Source organism: Hyaena hyaena, unplaced genomic scaffold (assembly GCF_003009895.1).
Source record: "Hyaena hyaena isolate Hyena2069 unplaced genomic scaffold, ASM300989v1 scaffold_388, whole genome shotgun sequence".
NCBI lineage: Eukaryota > Metazoa > Chordata > Mammalia > Carnivora > Hyaenidae > Hyaena > Hyaena hyaena.
In genome coordinates this window covers 757,497-770,912 of record NW_024081021.1, presented here as the reverse complement: position 1 = coordinate 770,912, position 13,416 = coordinate 757,497, and the positions used below count along the sequence as shown (strand labels likewise).

General features: G+C 42.4%; 1 protein-coding gene across 1 annotated transcript in view; it reads left to right on the top strand.

Annotated features, from left to right (window-relative positions):
- Positions 1–13,416, top strand: part of DHX57 (DExH-box helicase 57) — a 58,066-nt gene that overhangs the window by 38,963 nt on the left and 5,687 nt on the right. Inside the window, exons 16-21 of the mRNA XM_039251252.1 lie at positions 782–982; positions 2,816–3,092; positions 8,672–8,767; positions 8,860–8,943; positions 11,795–11,929; positions 12,813–12,887. Coding sequence (XP_039107183.1) covers positions 782–982; positions 2,816–3,092; positions 8,672–8,767; positions 8,860–8,943; positions 11,795–11,929; positions 12,813–12,887 — 868 coding nt within the window. The remainder of the gene's footprint in view (positions 1–781; positions 983–2,815; positions 3,093–8,671; positions 8,768–8,859; positions 8,944–11,794; positions 11,930–12,812; positions 12,888–13,416) is intronic.

The window sequence follows — 13,416 nt, the reverse complement described above, 5'->3', positions numbered from 1 at the left end:
AGAGAGAGAGAGAGAGCGTGAGCAGGGGAGGGTCAGAGAGAGAGGGAGATACAGAATCTGAAGCAGGCTCCAGGCTCTGAGCTGTCAGCACAGAGCCGGACGCAGGGCTTGAACCCACAAACTGTGAGATCATGACCTGAACCGAAGTCGGCTGCCTGACCGACTGAGACACCCAGGCGCCCCTCCTCTTTTTTCCTTATGCTTTACATGCGCTTGAGTGAAAAAGAGGAGGTACAGGAGGTGATGGATGTGTTGATTGTTTCACAGTGCATACGTGTAGCAAAACATCACCTTGTACACCTATATACAGTTTTTATTTGTCAAAATAAATAACCAAAAAGAATAAAAAGAGAAAAAGTTGGGGCACCTGGGTCGCTCAGTCAGTTAAGCGTCTGGCTCTTGATTGCGGCTCACTCCGAGCAGTCTCACAGTTTGTGAGTTCAAGCCCCACGTCAGGCTCTGCTCTGACAGTGTGGAACCTCCTTGGGATTCTCTGTCTCCCCCTCTCTCTCTGCCCCCTCCCTGCTCGCTCTCTCTCTCTAAATAAATAAATAAACTTAAAAAAAGAGAAAAGGTTGGATTCAGGAACTGTATGTAGTAACACTTGACACCGTTTAAAATAGCACTGTGTGCTCCCACCAGGAACTGAACTCTGCCCAGAGCACACAGGACGCTGTCCTTCTATGGAAGTGAGGTAGTACATTTACTCTGTCCATGCTAGGTAGTGTCTCAGCCATGTTTTTATAAAATAACTCTTTTCTACATTTTCTTTTTCTTATAGATATGATGCCAGCAAAGGGATGGAAAGTCTAGAGGATACTTTTGTCTCTCAAGCCAATGCTCTGCAAAGAAAAGGTCGAGCTGGCCGTGTTGCCTCCGGGGTCTGCTTCCATTTATTCACCAGCCATCACTTCAATCACCAGCTTTTAAAGCAGCAGCTACCAGAAATACAAAGAGTGCCGTTGGAACAGCTGTGTCTGAGGTACATCTCGATCTTTCTGTTCTGCTTCCAGAAGGTCTACATGTTTCTCACCCTAAGTTCCGTGGGTTTATTTTTCTTAGTAGAAGACGTTTTGCTAAGAGTGGGCATGGATGAACTCACTTATTTGCAAAGAAAGCTCTTCAGTGTTGCTTCTGCCATTCGATTTAACTTTCTGCACACGAAGGTCTCTTACATTGCCAACAATGGCCCTAAAAACAGAGCCTAAGAATACACCTGGAAGTCAGGAAAGCAATCTAATTTATCCAGAAATTTCTGCCAAAGGCAACACCAATATTGAATCATCACAGGTAAAAAGTCTACAGTCTTGTGATCAGAGCAAAGTGAACAAAAACAACTCGAAAACATCATTATTTACCTAATGAACAAACAAGAACAAATATCATAAGAAAGGATTGAATGAACGAATGATCAAGCTCAATTGTTATTGAAGCTAGGGGACATCTGGTTCGAGCTTTCTGAAAATGTGGTTGGTATTACGTAAGAACTCAAACCATCCATTCCCTCTGGCCCAGTCACTATGAGGGAATATGCCCATAAAATAATAACCCAAAGCAAAAAAGCTACTTGTACAAAGATGTTACAGCTCTCCTCTTATCCAGCTGGTACATTTTGAAAGCTTTCCATTTGCCAGGGTGCGGGCTGAGATCTGGAGATACTGTAGGATAAAGATCCAGGTCCTGCTGTTAAGTGTCCACAGTCCAGTCTTAAGAAGTTGGGCAGGCACGTGCCTTGAACTAAGGTAGCAACAGTGCAGATGAGGAGGAGTGAAGGGACTGGAGAAAGCTTTGGCAGTGGAATGACCCGTGAGAGGGGGTGAGAGAGGGGAAATGTAATATACATGGTACATATGATTTAAAAACAACTCAGACATACGGCAGTGGGGAAATAGACAAATTACTTAGGCCAACATGGTTCATCGTTTTTTCTTTCTTTTTTTTTTTTTTATTTGAAGTCTAAGTAAGTGGATTACTGTCAATGCCTGTCTGAAAGTGAAATATCTAAGTGGTTGAAGTGGGAGAAAGCTAGGTACCAAATATGTATGCGTTAGTAAAAACACAGCTATGTTCATAGGTTGATAGCTTAAGAAGGAATTATAAGTGAAATAAGTAAATTTTGTGTATATATTTTTTTCTTCTGAAAACTGCCTAAGTTCTTAATTTAAATGAGTAGGTCTTCAAGAGATGTCACAAGGCAGGACACAATGCAGATTAAGTTTATCAGCAATTACTCTTTTTTTTTTTTAATTTTTTTATTTATTTCTAGGAGAGAGAGAGAGAGACGGCGTGATCAGGGGAGGGTCAGAGAGAGAGGGAGTCACAGACTGAAACAGGCTCCAGGCTCTGAGCTGGCAGTCAGCACAGAGCCTGACGCGGGGCTCGAACCCACGAACCGCGAGATTATGACCTAAGCGAAAGTCGGACGCTTAACCGACTAAGCCACCCAGGCGCCCCTATCAGCAATTACTCTGCAATTTCAGATGTGGGAAAGAGTAAATGGATCATTTGACTTGTTTCATAATTTGAACCCATATTTTATAGAGAGAAGCATTTAGAAAGTTTATAGGGACAGTTTTATCCCGAATCCCCATAAGTTTCAGGATTTGAAAGTGTTTCTGCAATTTATTGCTAGAACTAGAAGACATAAGAGTTTTTTTGTTGTTGAGTTTTTTTAACGTATTTCACCTAGCATTGTCTAGCTTATGAAAGCATGTGTCCTGGAAATTAGCAACCATTTTCATTCAAGAAAGAAACTTGCTCCTCTGTGTCATCCCTCCAGAAATAAAATGGACACATTTTCTTTTTCTTTTTGTAGGATTAAAATTTTAGAGATGTTTAGCACTCACAGTCTCCAGTCTGTTTTCTCTCGGCTCATTGAACCTCCACACACAGACTCTCTCCGTGCCTCGAAAATACGATTACGAGACTTAGGAGCATTAACTCCAGATGAAAAGCTGACCCCCCTAGGGTATCACCTGGCCTCTCTGCCGGTGGACGTGAGAATCGGCAAACTGATGCTGTTTGGGTCTATCTTCCGCTGCTTGGATCCTGCCCTCACCATTGCCGCCAGCTTGGCTTTTAAGTCTCCTTTTGTAAGTACACCGCATTCATCTAAACTGGAGTCCATAGGTCTCCCAGGGGAGGGACTGTGAGGGCTTCAGGGTTATGGGAGCCCCCTAAATGTTTTCTTCTGAGGGTGATATATGGGAATTCCTCAGGTCACGATATCTTTAACTTTTGTCTGATCCTCAAAGAAATCCATGCCCCAAATAAAGATTACGAACTAAAGATCCAACTCACTGAAATAACCTAAATGTGCTTTTTATGATATCTGCTATCCTTGCTCATTAAAGAAAAATCAGAATTTAAAAAAACCACCTGGGTGGCTCATTTGGTTAAGTGTCTGACTTCGGCTCAGGTCATGATCTCATAGTTCGTGGGTTTGAGCTGTTGTATGGGGCCCTGTGCTGACAGCTCAGAGCCTGGAGCCTACTTCATATTATGACCCCATCTCTCTCTGCCCCTCCCCTGCTTGCACTCTCTCTGTCTCTTTCAAAAAATAAATTAAAATTTTTTTTTAAAATCAGAAAATACAAGCAAGCAAAAGGTGCCCCTTCATAAAATATTTTGAACCACTATTTGTTTGTTTATGTATTTATTTATTTATAGAGACAGAGTATGAGCAGGTAGGGGCAGAGAGAGAGGAAGAGAGAGAGAATCCCAAGCAGGCTCTGCACCAGCAGGGGGCTCAAACCCACGAACTGTGAGATCATGACCTGGGCCGAAACTAAGAGTTGGATACTTAATTGACTGAGCCACTCAGTGCCCCTGGACTGATTTTTTTAAACAGCATTATTTTTTTTTAAATGTTTTTTTTAATTTATTTCTAGGAGAGAGAGAGAGAGAGAGAGAGAGAGAGAGAGACAGCGTGAGCAGGGGAGGGTCAGAGAGAGAGGGAGTCACAGACTCTGAAACAGGCTCCAGGCTCTGAGCTGGCAGTCAGCACAGAGCCTGACGCGGGGCTCGAACCCACGAACCGCGAGATTATGACCTAAGCGAAAGTCGGACGCTTAACCGACTAAGCCACCCAGGCGCCCCTATCAGCAATTACTCTGCAATTTCAGATGTGGGAAAGAGTAAATGGATCATTTGACTTGTTTCATAATTTGAACCCATATTTTATAGAGAGAAGCATTTAGAAAGTTTATAGGGACAGTTTTATCCCGAATCCCCATAAGTTTCAGGATTTGAAAGTGTTTCTGCAATTTATTGCTAGAACTAGAAGACATAAGAGTTTTTTTGTTGTTGAGTTTTTTTAACGTATTTCACCTAGCATTGTCTAGCTTATGAAAGCATGTGTCCTGGAAATTAGCAACCATTTTCATTCAAGAAAGAAACTTGCTCCTCTGTGTCATCCCTCCAGAAATAAAATGGACACATTTTCTTTTTCTTTTTGTAGGATTAAAATTTTAGAGATGTTTAGCACTCACAGTCTCCAGTCTGTTTTCTCTCGGCTCATTGAACCTCCACACACAGACTCTCTCCGTGCCTCGAAAATACGATTACGAGACTTAGGAGCATTAACTCCAGATGAAAAGCTGACCCCCCTAGGGTATCACCTGGCCTCTCTGCCGGTGGACGTGAGAATCGGCAAACTGATGCTGTTTGGGTCTATCTTCCGCTGCTTGGATCCTGCCCTCACCATTGCCGCCAGCTTGGCTTTTAAGTCTCCTTTTGTAAGTACACCGCATTCATCTAAACTGGAGTCCATAGGTCTCCCAGGGGAGGGACTGTGAGGGCTTCAGGGTTATGGGAGCCCCCTAAATGTTTTCTTCTGAGGGTGATATATGGGAATTCCTCAGGTCACGATATCTTTAACTTTTGTCTGATCCTCAAAGAAATCCATGCCCCAAATAAAGATTACGAACTAAAGATCCAACTCACTGAAATAACCTAAATGTGCTTTTTATGATATCTGCTATCCTTGCTCATTAAAGAAAAATCAGAATTTAAAAAAACCACCTGGGTGGCTCATTTGGTTAAGTGTCTGACTTCGGCTCAGGTCATGATCTCATAGTTCGTGGGTTTGAGCTGTTGTATGGGGCCCTGTGCTGACAGCTCAGAGCCTGGAGCCTACTTCATATTATGACCCCATCTCTCTCTGCCCCTCCCCTGCTTGCACTCTCTCTGTCTCTTTCAAAAAATAAATTAAAATTTTTTTTTTAAATCAGAAAATACAAGCAAGCAAAAGGTGCCCCTTCATAAAATATTTTGAACCACTATTTGTTTGTTTATGTATTTATTTATTTATAGAGACAGAGTATGAGCAGGTAGGGGCAGAGAGAGAGGAAGAGAGAGAGAATCCCAAGCAGGCTCTGCACCAGCAGGGGGCTCAAACCCACGAACTGTGAGATCATGACCTGGGCTGAAACTAAGAGTTGGATACTTAATTGACTGAGCCACTCAGTGCCCCTGGACTGATTTTTTTAAACAGCATTATTTTTTTTTAAATGTTTTTTTTAATTTATTTCTAGGAGAGAGAGAGAGAGAGAGAGAGAGAGAGAGAGAGAGCGTGAGCAGGGGAGGGTCATAGAGAGAGGGAGTCACAGACTCTGAAACAGGCTCCAGGCTCTGAGCTGGCAGTCAGCACAGAGCCCGACGCGGGGCTCGAACCCACGAACCGCGAGATCACGACCTAAGCGAAAGTCGGACGCTTAACCGACTCAGCCACCCAGGCGCCCCTAAACAGCATTATTGAAATAGAATTCACCCATTTAGACTGTACACTCAGAAGTTTTTAGTATTATACAGTCCTCACCATGGTCAATTTTAGAACATTTTTAGTACCTCATTAAGAAACCCCTTAGCAGTCACTCCTTTTCTCCTCTAATCCCTCATCTACTGCGGCCCTAGGCACCTGCCAGTTTGTTTTCTGCCTTCACAGACTGACCTCCTCCAGACATTTCATGTTCATAAAATAATATAATATATGGTCTTTTGTGACTTTCACTTAGCATAATGCCTTTATGTATCTGTGTTATAGCATGTATCAGTACTTCGTTCCTTTACCAAATAATCTTCCTGTGAATGGACCTACCTCATTTTGTTTATCCATCCAGCACTTGATGGGCACTGGGGATCGTTTCCTCCTTTGCCTGTAAACATTCATGTACAAATTTTTATGTAGGCATATGTTTTCATTTGTCTTAGTATTTGAAGGAAAGTTACTTGATCAAATGGTAACTCTATATTTAACTTTTCGAGGAACTTCCAGACTCTTTTTCCACAGCTGCGTATTACATTCCACCAGCATGTTATCAAGGTTGCAGTTATTCTGCATCTTCACCAACACTTGTTATCTAACTTTCTTATGATAATCATCCTAGGGGGTGTGAATTCATGGTTTTGATTTGTGTTTCCCCAATAGTTAATGATAGAGAACATTTTTTCATTTGCTTATTTGCCATTTGTGTATCTTCTTTCAAGAAATGTCTATTTAGATCCTTGCCCATCTTTAATTAGGTTATTCATCTTTTTATTACTGATTTGTAAGAGTTCTTTATACATTCTGGATACAGGTCCCTTATCAGAAACATGATCTGCAAATATTTTCTCGCATTCTGTGGGTTACCTTTTTCACTTTCTTGATATGTCCTTTGAAACACAAAAGTTTTTAATTTTGATGAAGTCCAGTTTATCCAGTTTTTTGTTCCTCAGACTTCCACTGCCATAGTTAAAGAATCCATTGCCCAAATGGCTGAAGGGGAGTGGAAGATACAGGCTTCCAGTTACAGAATGAGTAGGTCATGGGAAGCAAAAGGCAGGGCATAAGGAACAGAGTCAGTGACATTGTAATAGAATTGTCTAGTGACAGATGATTGCTACACTTGTGGTGAGCATAGCATATTGTATCAATTATTGACTTGTCAAATCACTATGTTGTATACCTGAAACTAATGAAACATTGTGTGTCAACTACACTAAAAAAAAAAAAAAAAAAAAAAAAAAAACCCATTGCCAGCTCCAAAGTCATGAAGATTTATACCATTTATCCCTGTATTTTTTTCCCAAGAGTTTTATAGTGTTAGCTCTTACATTATGGTCTTTGCTCTATTTTTTTAAAGTGTTTGTTTATTTTTGAGAGAGACAGACAGTGCAAGTGGGGGAAGAGCAGAGAGAGAGAGGGAAACACAGAATCTGAAGCAGGCTCCAGGCTCCAAGCTGTCAGCATAAAGTTCACTGCGGGGCTCAAACTCATAATCCGTGAGATCATGACCTGAGCCAAAATCAGATGCTTAACTGAGCCACCCAGGCACCCCAGTCTTAAGTCTCTTTTGGGTAATTTTTTATATGGCATGAGATAAGAGTCCAGCTTCATTCTTTTGCATATGACTGTACAGTTATTCTAGTACCATTTGTTGAAAAGACTATTACACCATTAAATGGGTTCGGCATTCATACCAAAAATCCTTGACCCCTGGGGCGCGCCTGGCTGACTCAGTCAGAAGAGTGTGTGACTCTTGATCTCAGGGTCATGAGTTCAGGCCCCATGTTGGGTGTAGAGATTACTAGAAAAATTGAATAAATACAAAAATTAGTTGACCATAGATATATGGGTTTATTTCTGGACTGTCAGTTCTATTCAATTGAGTTTTATGTCTGTCCTTATGCCGGCACTACACTGTCTTGATTGTTCTAGTTTTGTAGTACATTTTGAAATAAAAAAAAAAGTGTGAGTCTCCCAGCTCTGTTCTTTTTATCATTTAGGTAAGAATTTTTGCATCTATATTCATAAGAGATATTAATCTGTAGGGGGAAAAAAGGTATGACAGAGACAACAGAACTTTTTTAAGTTGAGAGAGAGCATGCATAAGAGGGGCAGAGAGAGAGAGAGAGAGAGAATCCCAAACAGACTCTGCATGGGGCTCTGTCTCATGAACCATGAGATGATGACCTGAGATGAAATCAAAAGTCAGACGTTTAACTGACTGAGCCACCCAGGTGCCCCCAAATTAACAGAATTTTAGAGTTTGGATCTGGCTCTTAGAATGAGTAGCTCTTTGATGGCATCTTGCCACAAGGAACTAAAGACCCGCTAGAGTTTGGTTTGGATGGGCAGAGACTCACAAGAGCAAATAAGACTATAAGGTATCACCACAATTACCTTTAGTCAGCCATTCGCTGTCTACTTTTTGTTCCACATAAAACACTTCCCGAGGCACCTGGCTTCAGCTATGGGAAAGTGCCATTAGAAACCTCAGGTAGGGGCGCCTGGGTGGCCCAGTCAGTAAAAGCATGTGACTCTTGATCTAGGGATTGTAAATTTGAGCCCTGTGTTGAGTGTGGAGATTATTTAAAAATAAATTCTTGGGGCACCTGGGTGGTTCAGTCGGATAAGCATCCAGCACTTGGTTTCCGCTCAGGTCATGATTTTGCGGTCGGTGAGACTGAGCCCTCCGTTGGGCTCAGTGCTGACAGTGCGGAGCCTACTTGGGATTCTCTCTGTCTCTGCCCCTCACTTGCTTGTGCATTCTCTCACTCTCTTTCTCTTTCTCTCAGAATAAATAAATAAACTTCAAATAAAATAAAAGGTAGTGATTGTTTAAAAAATAAAAATAGAAAAGAACCCTTAGGTAAAATGTGCCCTTCAAACCTGGTTTTCCTCATTTAGGTGTCTCCCTGGGATAAAAAAGAGGAAGCTAACCAGAAAAAGCTAGAATTTGCTTTTGCAAACAGTGACTATCTGGCCCTCCTGCGAGCATATAAGGTTAGTAACTATCTAACCTCAAAGCTGAGGTATATTACCAGAATTGGTGGTAAAAACAGAGTAAGCTCACTTGTATTTTCTTCAAAACTTAGGGATGGCAGCTAAGTATGAAAGAAGGTATGCGTGCAAGTTACAGTTACTGCAGACAGAACTTCCTGTCGGGAAGAGTTCTTCAGGTGAGTTGTCCTGTGGCAGTTTGTTGGTGCTCCTTTCTATTGCAGGGGCGCAGCAGAGGCTGTCACGGCTTTGTCTTGTCTGTCCTCCCTTGACATTGAAAGTATTATTTCTGGAATAGCTGGGCCTTACCAGCTGTGTAAAAGAGACTCCTGTTTCACATCCTCTCACGAGGCCTTCCGTGCTGAACCTTCCAACTGACCTGTTTTCCTCCTTTCAGTGAATTTGTGTTTCTTATATGAAGATAGGAGAAAAGAGGCACTGCAGAATACTGCCTACCGGAAGTCAGCTTTTTCAGTGATTATACCAGGCATTCTTTTTTCTTTTTCAATGTTTATTTATTTTTGAGAGAGAGAGAGAGAGAGACCAAGCGGAGAGGGGCAGAGAGAAAGAGAGATTGAGGATTTGAAGCGGACTCTGCGTTCTCAGTGCAGAGCCTGATCCCAGGCTCCAACTCAGAAAACGCAAGATCATGACCCAAGCCAGAGTCAGATGCTTAACCAACTGAGCCACCCAGGCGCTCCTATACCAGGCATTCTTAACCTGGGTCCATAAACCCCTGAAATAGTGTATGAAAGTATATGCTTATACATGTGTGCTTTATTCTGGACCATCCCCAACTCCTTACCTTCTCCACCTAACCAGACAACGAATACTGAACCAGATTTTGTTAATTTTTTTTATGGCCATCAGGGGCTACGATGTCAATCATGAGTGCACAAGACAGAGAGGGTTTGTTATCTTCTGTGTAATAGTGGAGAGGGCTGTCCTCTGCTGTGATGCTGTTGTAGGCCCCTTCCCACAGTCATCTGAGAAGCCAGAATAATGCTGGTACACATCCCTGCAAAGCATCTGTTTTACTCAGAGATTTTGAGGCTGGGAAGGGGAAGGACTTTTTTTTTTTTTTTTTGGTCAAGTGAGCTAACATACAGTGTAGTCTTAGCTTCAAGGGTAGATTCCCATGATTCATTGCTTACATCCAACACCCAGTGCTCATCCCAACAAGTGCCTTCCTCAATACCCATCACCCGTTTTCCCCACCCCCACCAACCCTCAGTTTGTTCTCTGTATTTCAGAGTCTCTTATGGTTTGCCTCCCTGTTTGTATCTTATTTTTCCTTCAAGGGGAAGGAGTTTATTTTCATATTAAAAGAGGTCTTGGAGTGGAACACAAAATTAATGTCCTTAGAACTTACCACTGCCTGGTTACTTATCTCTCTACCCCAGAAGCTCCGTCAGAGCAAAGACCTCACTGTTTTGCTCGACACTGTATCCCCAGTGCCAGGAACCATACTTAGCACACAGCTGACGCTCAGTAAAGAGTCACTGAAGTAATGCCCGAGTGAGTGCATTTGGTTATTTACAAAGAAGTATGAGACCTCAGAAGCGTCTTCCATTCTCTGCCTCCAAGTGAGGCAGCAGGAGAGGGGAAAAGCTCTAGATTTATTCTAAATTCATCAAAAGCAGATGTTGACAATCACGTTAGTTTCACCTGAGGGGGCTTCACAAAGTAACTAAGTAAACACGGCCAGATTCCCCCCCCCACCCCGCCCCAGGCCAGTTAGAACTGGCTCTCTGTGGGTGGGGCCTGGGCATCTGGCTGTTGTCTGTTGGACGCAGCCAGCGTTGGGACCCACTGGTCTGGAGGGTGTGTTATATGTGAGGTTCAGTAATAGATCTTTCCTCGAGTCATTAGTATTTAAGTGTAAAGTGATAGTTCTTTTAAATTACATTTCTTACTAAATTTATTTTCTTCAGGATGTATGTACATTTTGCTGTGATCTTGAAGGTCCATCAGAGTTCCCTCTTCTCACTAAAGATATTAAAGGGTGCCTGTTGGTTCAGTTGTTAAGCATCTGACTTCAACTCAGGTCATGATCTCACCGTTCATGAGTTCAAGCCCCTCATCGGGCTCTGTGCTGACAGCTCAGAGCCTAGAGCCTGCTTCAGATTCTGTGCCTCCCTCTCTCTCTCTGCCCCTCCACCTGCTCATGCTCTGTCTCTCTCTGGTTCAAAACTAAACATTAAAAAAAAAATTACCAATTAAAACCTTGTCATGATAGAGAAGCCCTAGCTCTATTTTGCCATATTATCCACATGTACTTGAGACGTTCCAAGAAAATACTTAAACGGTCATCAAGAGACAGGGTAGTGCTTAGCTCTCCGTTCCTTTGACAGTCCTTACCGCCTTCCCCCTCAGCTGATACACAGCCTATACTTGAACAGAAGCCAGAAGAGAAAGAGGTCTGTTCTTTTCTTTCCACACTTGTGCTCAGCTACATAGAGGGGCGTCTAAATCTAAACCACTTAATAATACCCTTATTCCTAGGAGAATAGGTGAGCCAGAGACCTCACGAGGTAATAGAATGGAAGTTGTGAGTGGGGCGTCGCGCACACACTGAAAGAGCACTCTGACCACTATAGGCTCCGGTCAGGAGCTACCAGAGTCTAAGCACAAATGCAAGCAGGAAAAAGCAGACAATGTCACAGCACCTTGAGCTGGGGTCAAAGTCAACTACAAACAAAGTAAACTACATTTTTTGCTGTCCTTAGAATTTCCAGGAAATCAGACGTACCCCAGATCCCATGAATGTGTTTTTTTTTTAATGTGATTAAGTCAAATAAATGATCCTTGGGTTTTCTGAAATTGGCGACTTTCTGTGTAACTCTTTCACTCTGTCTGCCAATTTGCCTGAGTGAAAACTGCCCTTCTGGAAATGACCAGACAAGATCATCTTCATCCTGATTTGATCAACCCAGATGAGCCTCATTACTACCCACTGAAGCAAACACACTGCAGTTACCTTTGATTTGCTGAGACCTGTGCCCCGAGATGGTTTCCCACTTCTTTCAGGAAATGGCCAGCCTAAAGCGGCAATTCACGGAGCTGTTATCGGACATCGGCTTTGTAAAGGAGGGACTCAGAGCAAGGGAAATTGAGAAGAGGGCCCAGGCAGGAGATGGAATCTTGGACGCCACAGGAGAAGAGGTAAAGAATGTGTAGTTAGTGCTTTTATTTCTCTTTAATCAGCACCTAAACATTTGTAGGCATTCTCCACTGAAGCCCTATGAGCAGTGGGGAATGAGTTGTGACATTCTTGATTTTCTCTCCATAAGTCAGGTAAACACTCCTAAAAACAAAAAAGTTTTTATGTTAATTGTCGCTATTTTTTTTAATGTTTTTTTATTTATTTTTGAGGGAGAGAGCAAGAGCAGGGGAGAGGCAGAGAGCGGGGGTGGGGGGGGGACAGAAGATCTGAGCAGCCTCCACACTGAGAGCAGTGAGCCTGATGCTGGGCTCGAACCCACAAACCCTAAGATCCTGACCTGAGCTGAAGTCGGACACTTAACCTACTGAGCCACCCAGGGCTCCTGTTGCTATTTTTGTTTTTACAATTTCACTCTGGTTCTTGATGAGCCCATGAGAGGTGAAACATGTTTCAATAATGTTTCCTTAAATCACACCCGCCTTTTTCCTACCAAGGATAGTTTTTTCTACGACTGTAGGAAGAACGCTTCTTCAAGATGAACTTGACGTCCCGCGTTCTCAGTGCAGTTGCACTTTCTGCAGATTATGAACATCTCCTGAACCAGAGTCTCTCTTCTTGGGTCCTTAGGAGCACTGGCTTTGTAGCTGCTTTGCAGAGACCCAGAGTTAACTGTGGGCTTCTTGGAGTGGGCCCATTGTACCTATGGTCCAGGAAACCTGTTTTTTCACTTAGAAAGGAAGAATTTTTCTAGCACAAAGATAGAAATGAGGTATTTTAGTTTTGTTTTAAGATAGAAATCAAATGAAATGTAATGATAAGTTCCAGGGTACAAGCAGAAGTAGCCACATTACTTATAAGATCAACACTGTCTTTTTCTCGTAGGCAAACTCAAACGCTGAGAACCCCAAGCTGATATCAGCAATGCTGTGTGCCGCCCTTTATCCAAATGTAGTGCAGGTAACAAAACATTTTTCCTGGGTCCTCCCACTTCTTTGAATTGTAGCCAAGGGACATGGATTAAGATATATGCATTAATCATTTTAAAGAGATACATATACACACACACACACACACACACACACACACACACACACAGCCTTTTAAACTGTGTATACATTCCCAATGCTTCAGTTACCCAAATATGTAAGATACATTGTTCAAGAACACATTTATCGTATAAAACGAGGTGCTTTTTTTAATCTTTCTGAAATTCTAGAAATTTAAATGGACACAAATGTTATCCTGTGGGGCAGCCTGTGCATAACTAGCCTTCTATGTTAGATAGAAACTTGATTCCACTGTAGTTTCCCTTACGGCCTCTACTCTGCACTACGGTTAGGTAAGAACAGAATCAAACAAGTCAGTGCTTTGCCCCGGGACCACTTGTGGCCAGCTTTCTAGAAAACCCTACCTGTATGTGCTATCAGACTTGTACCTGAGTTTTACTTATCCAGTCCTTGCAAAACTTAGAAAGACTGAATTTGTG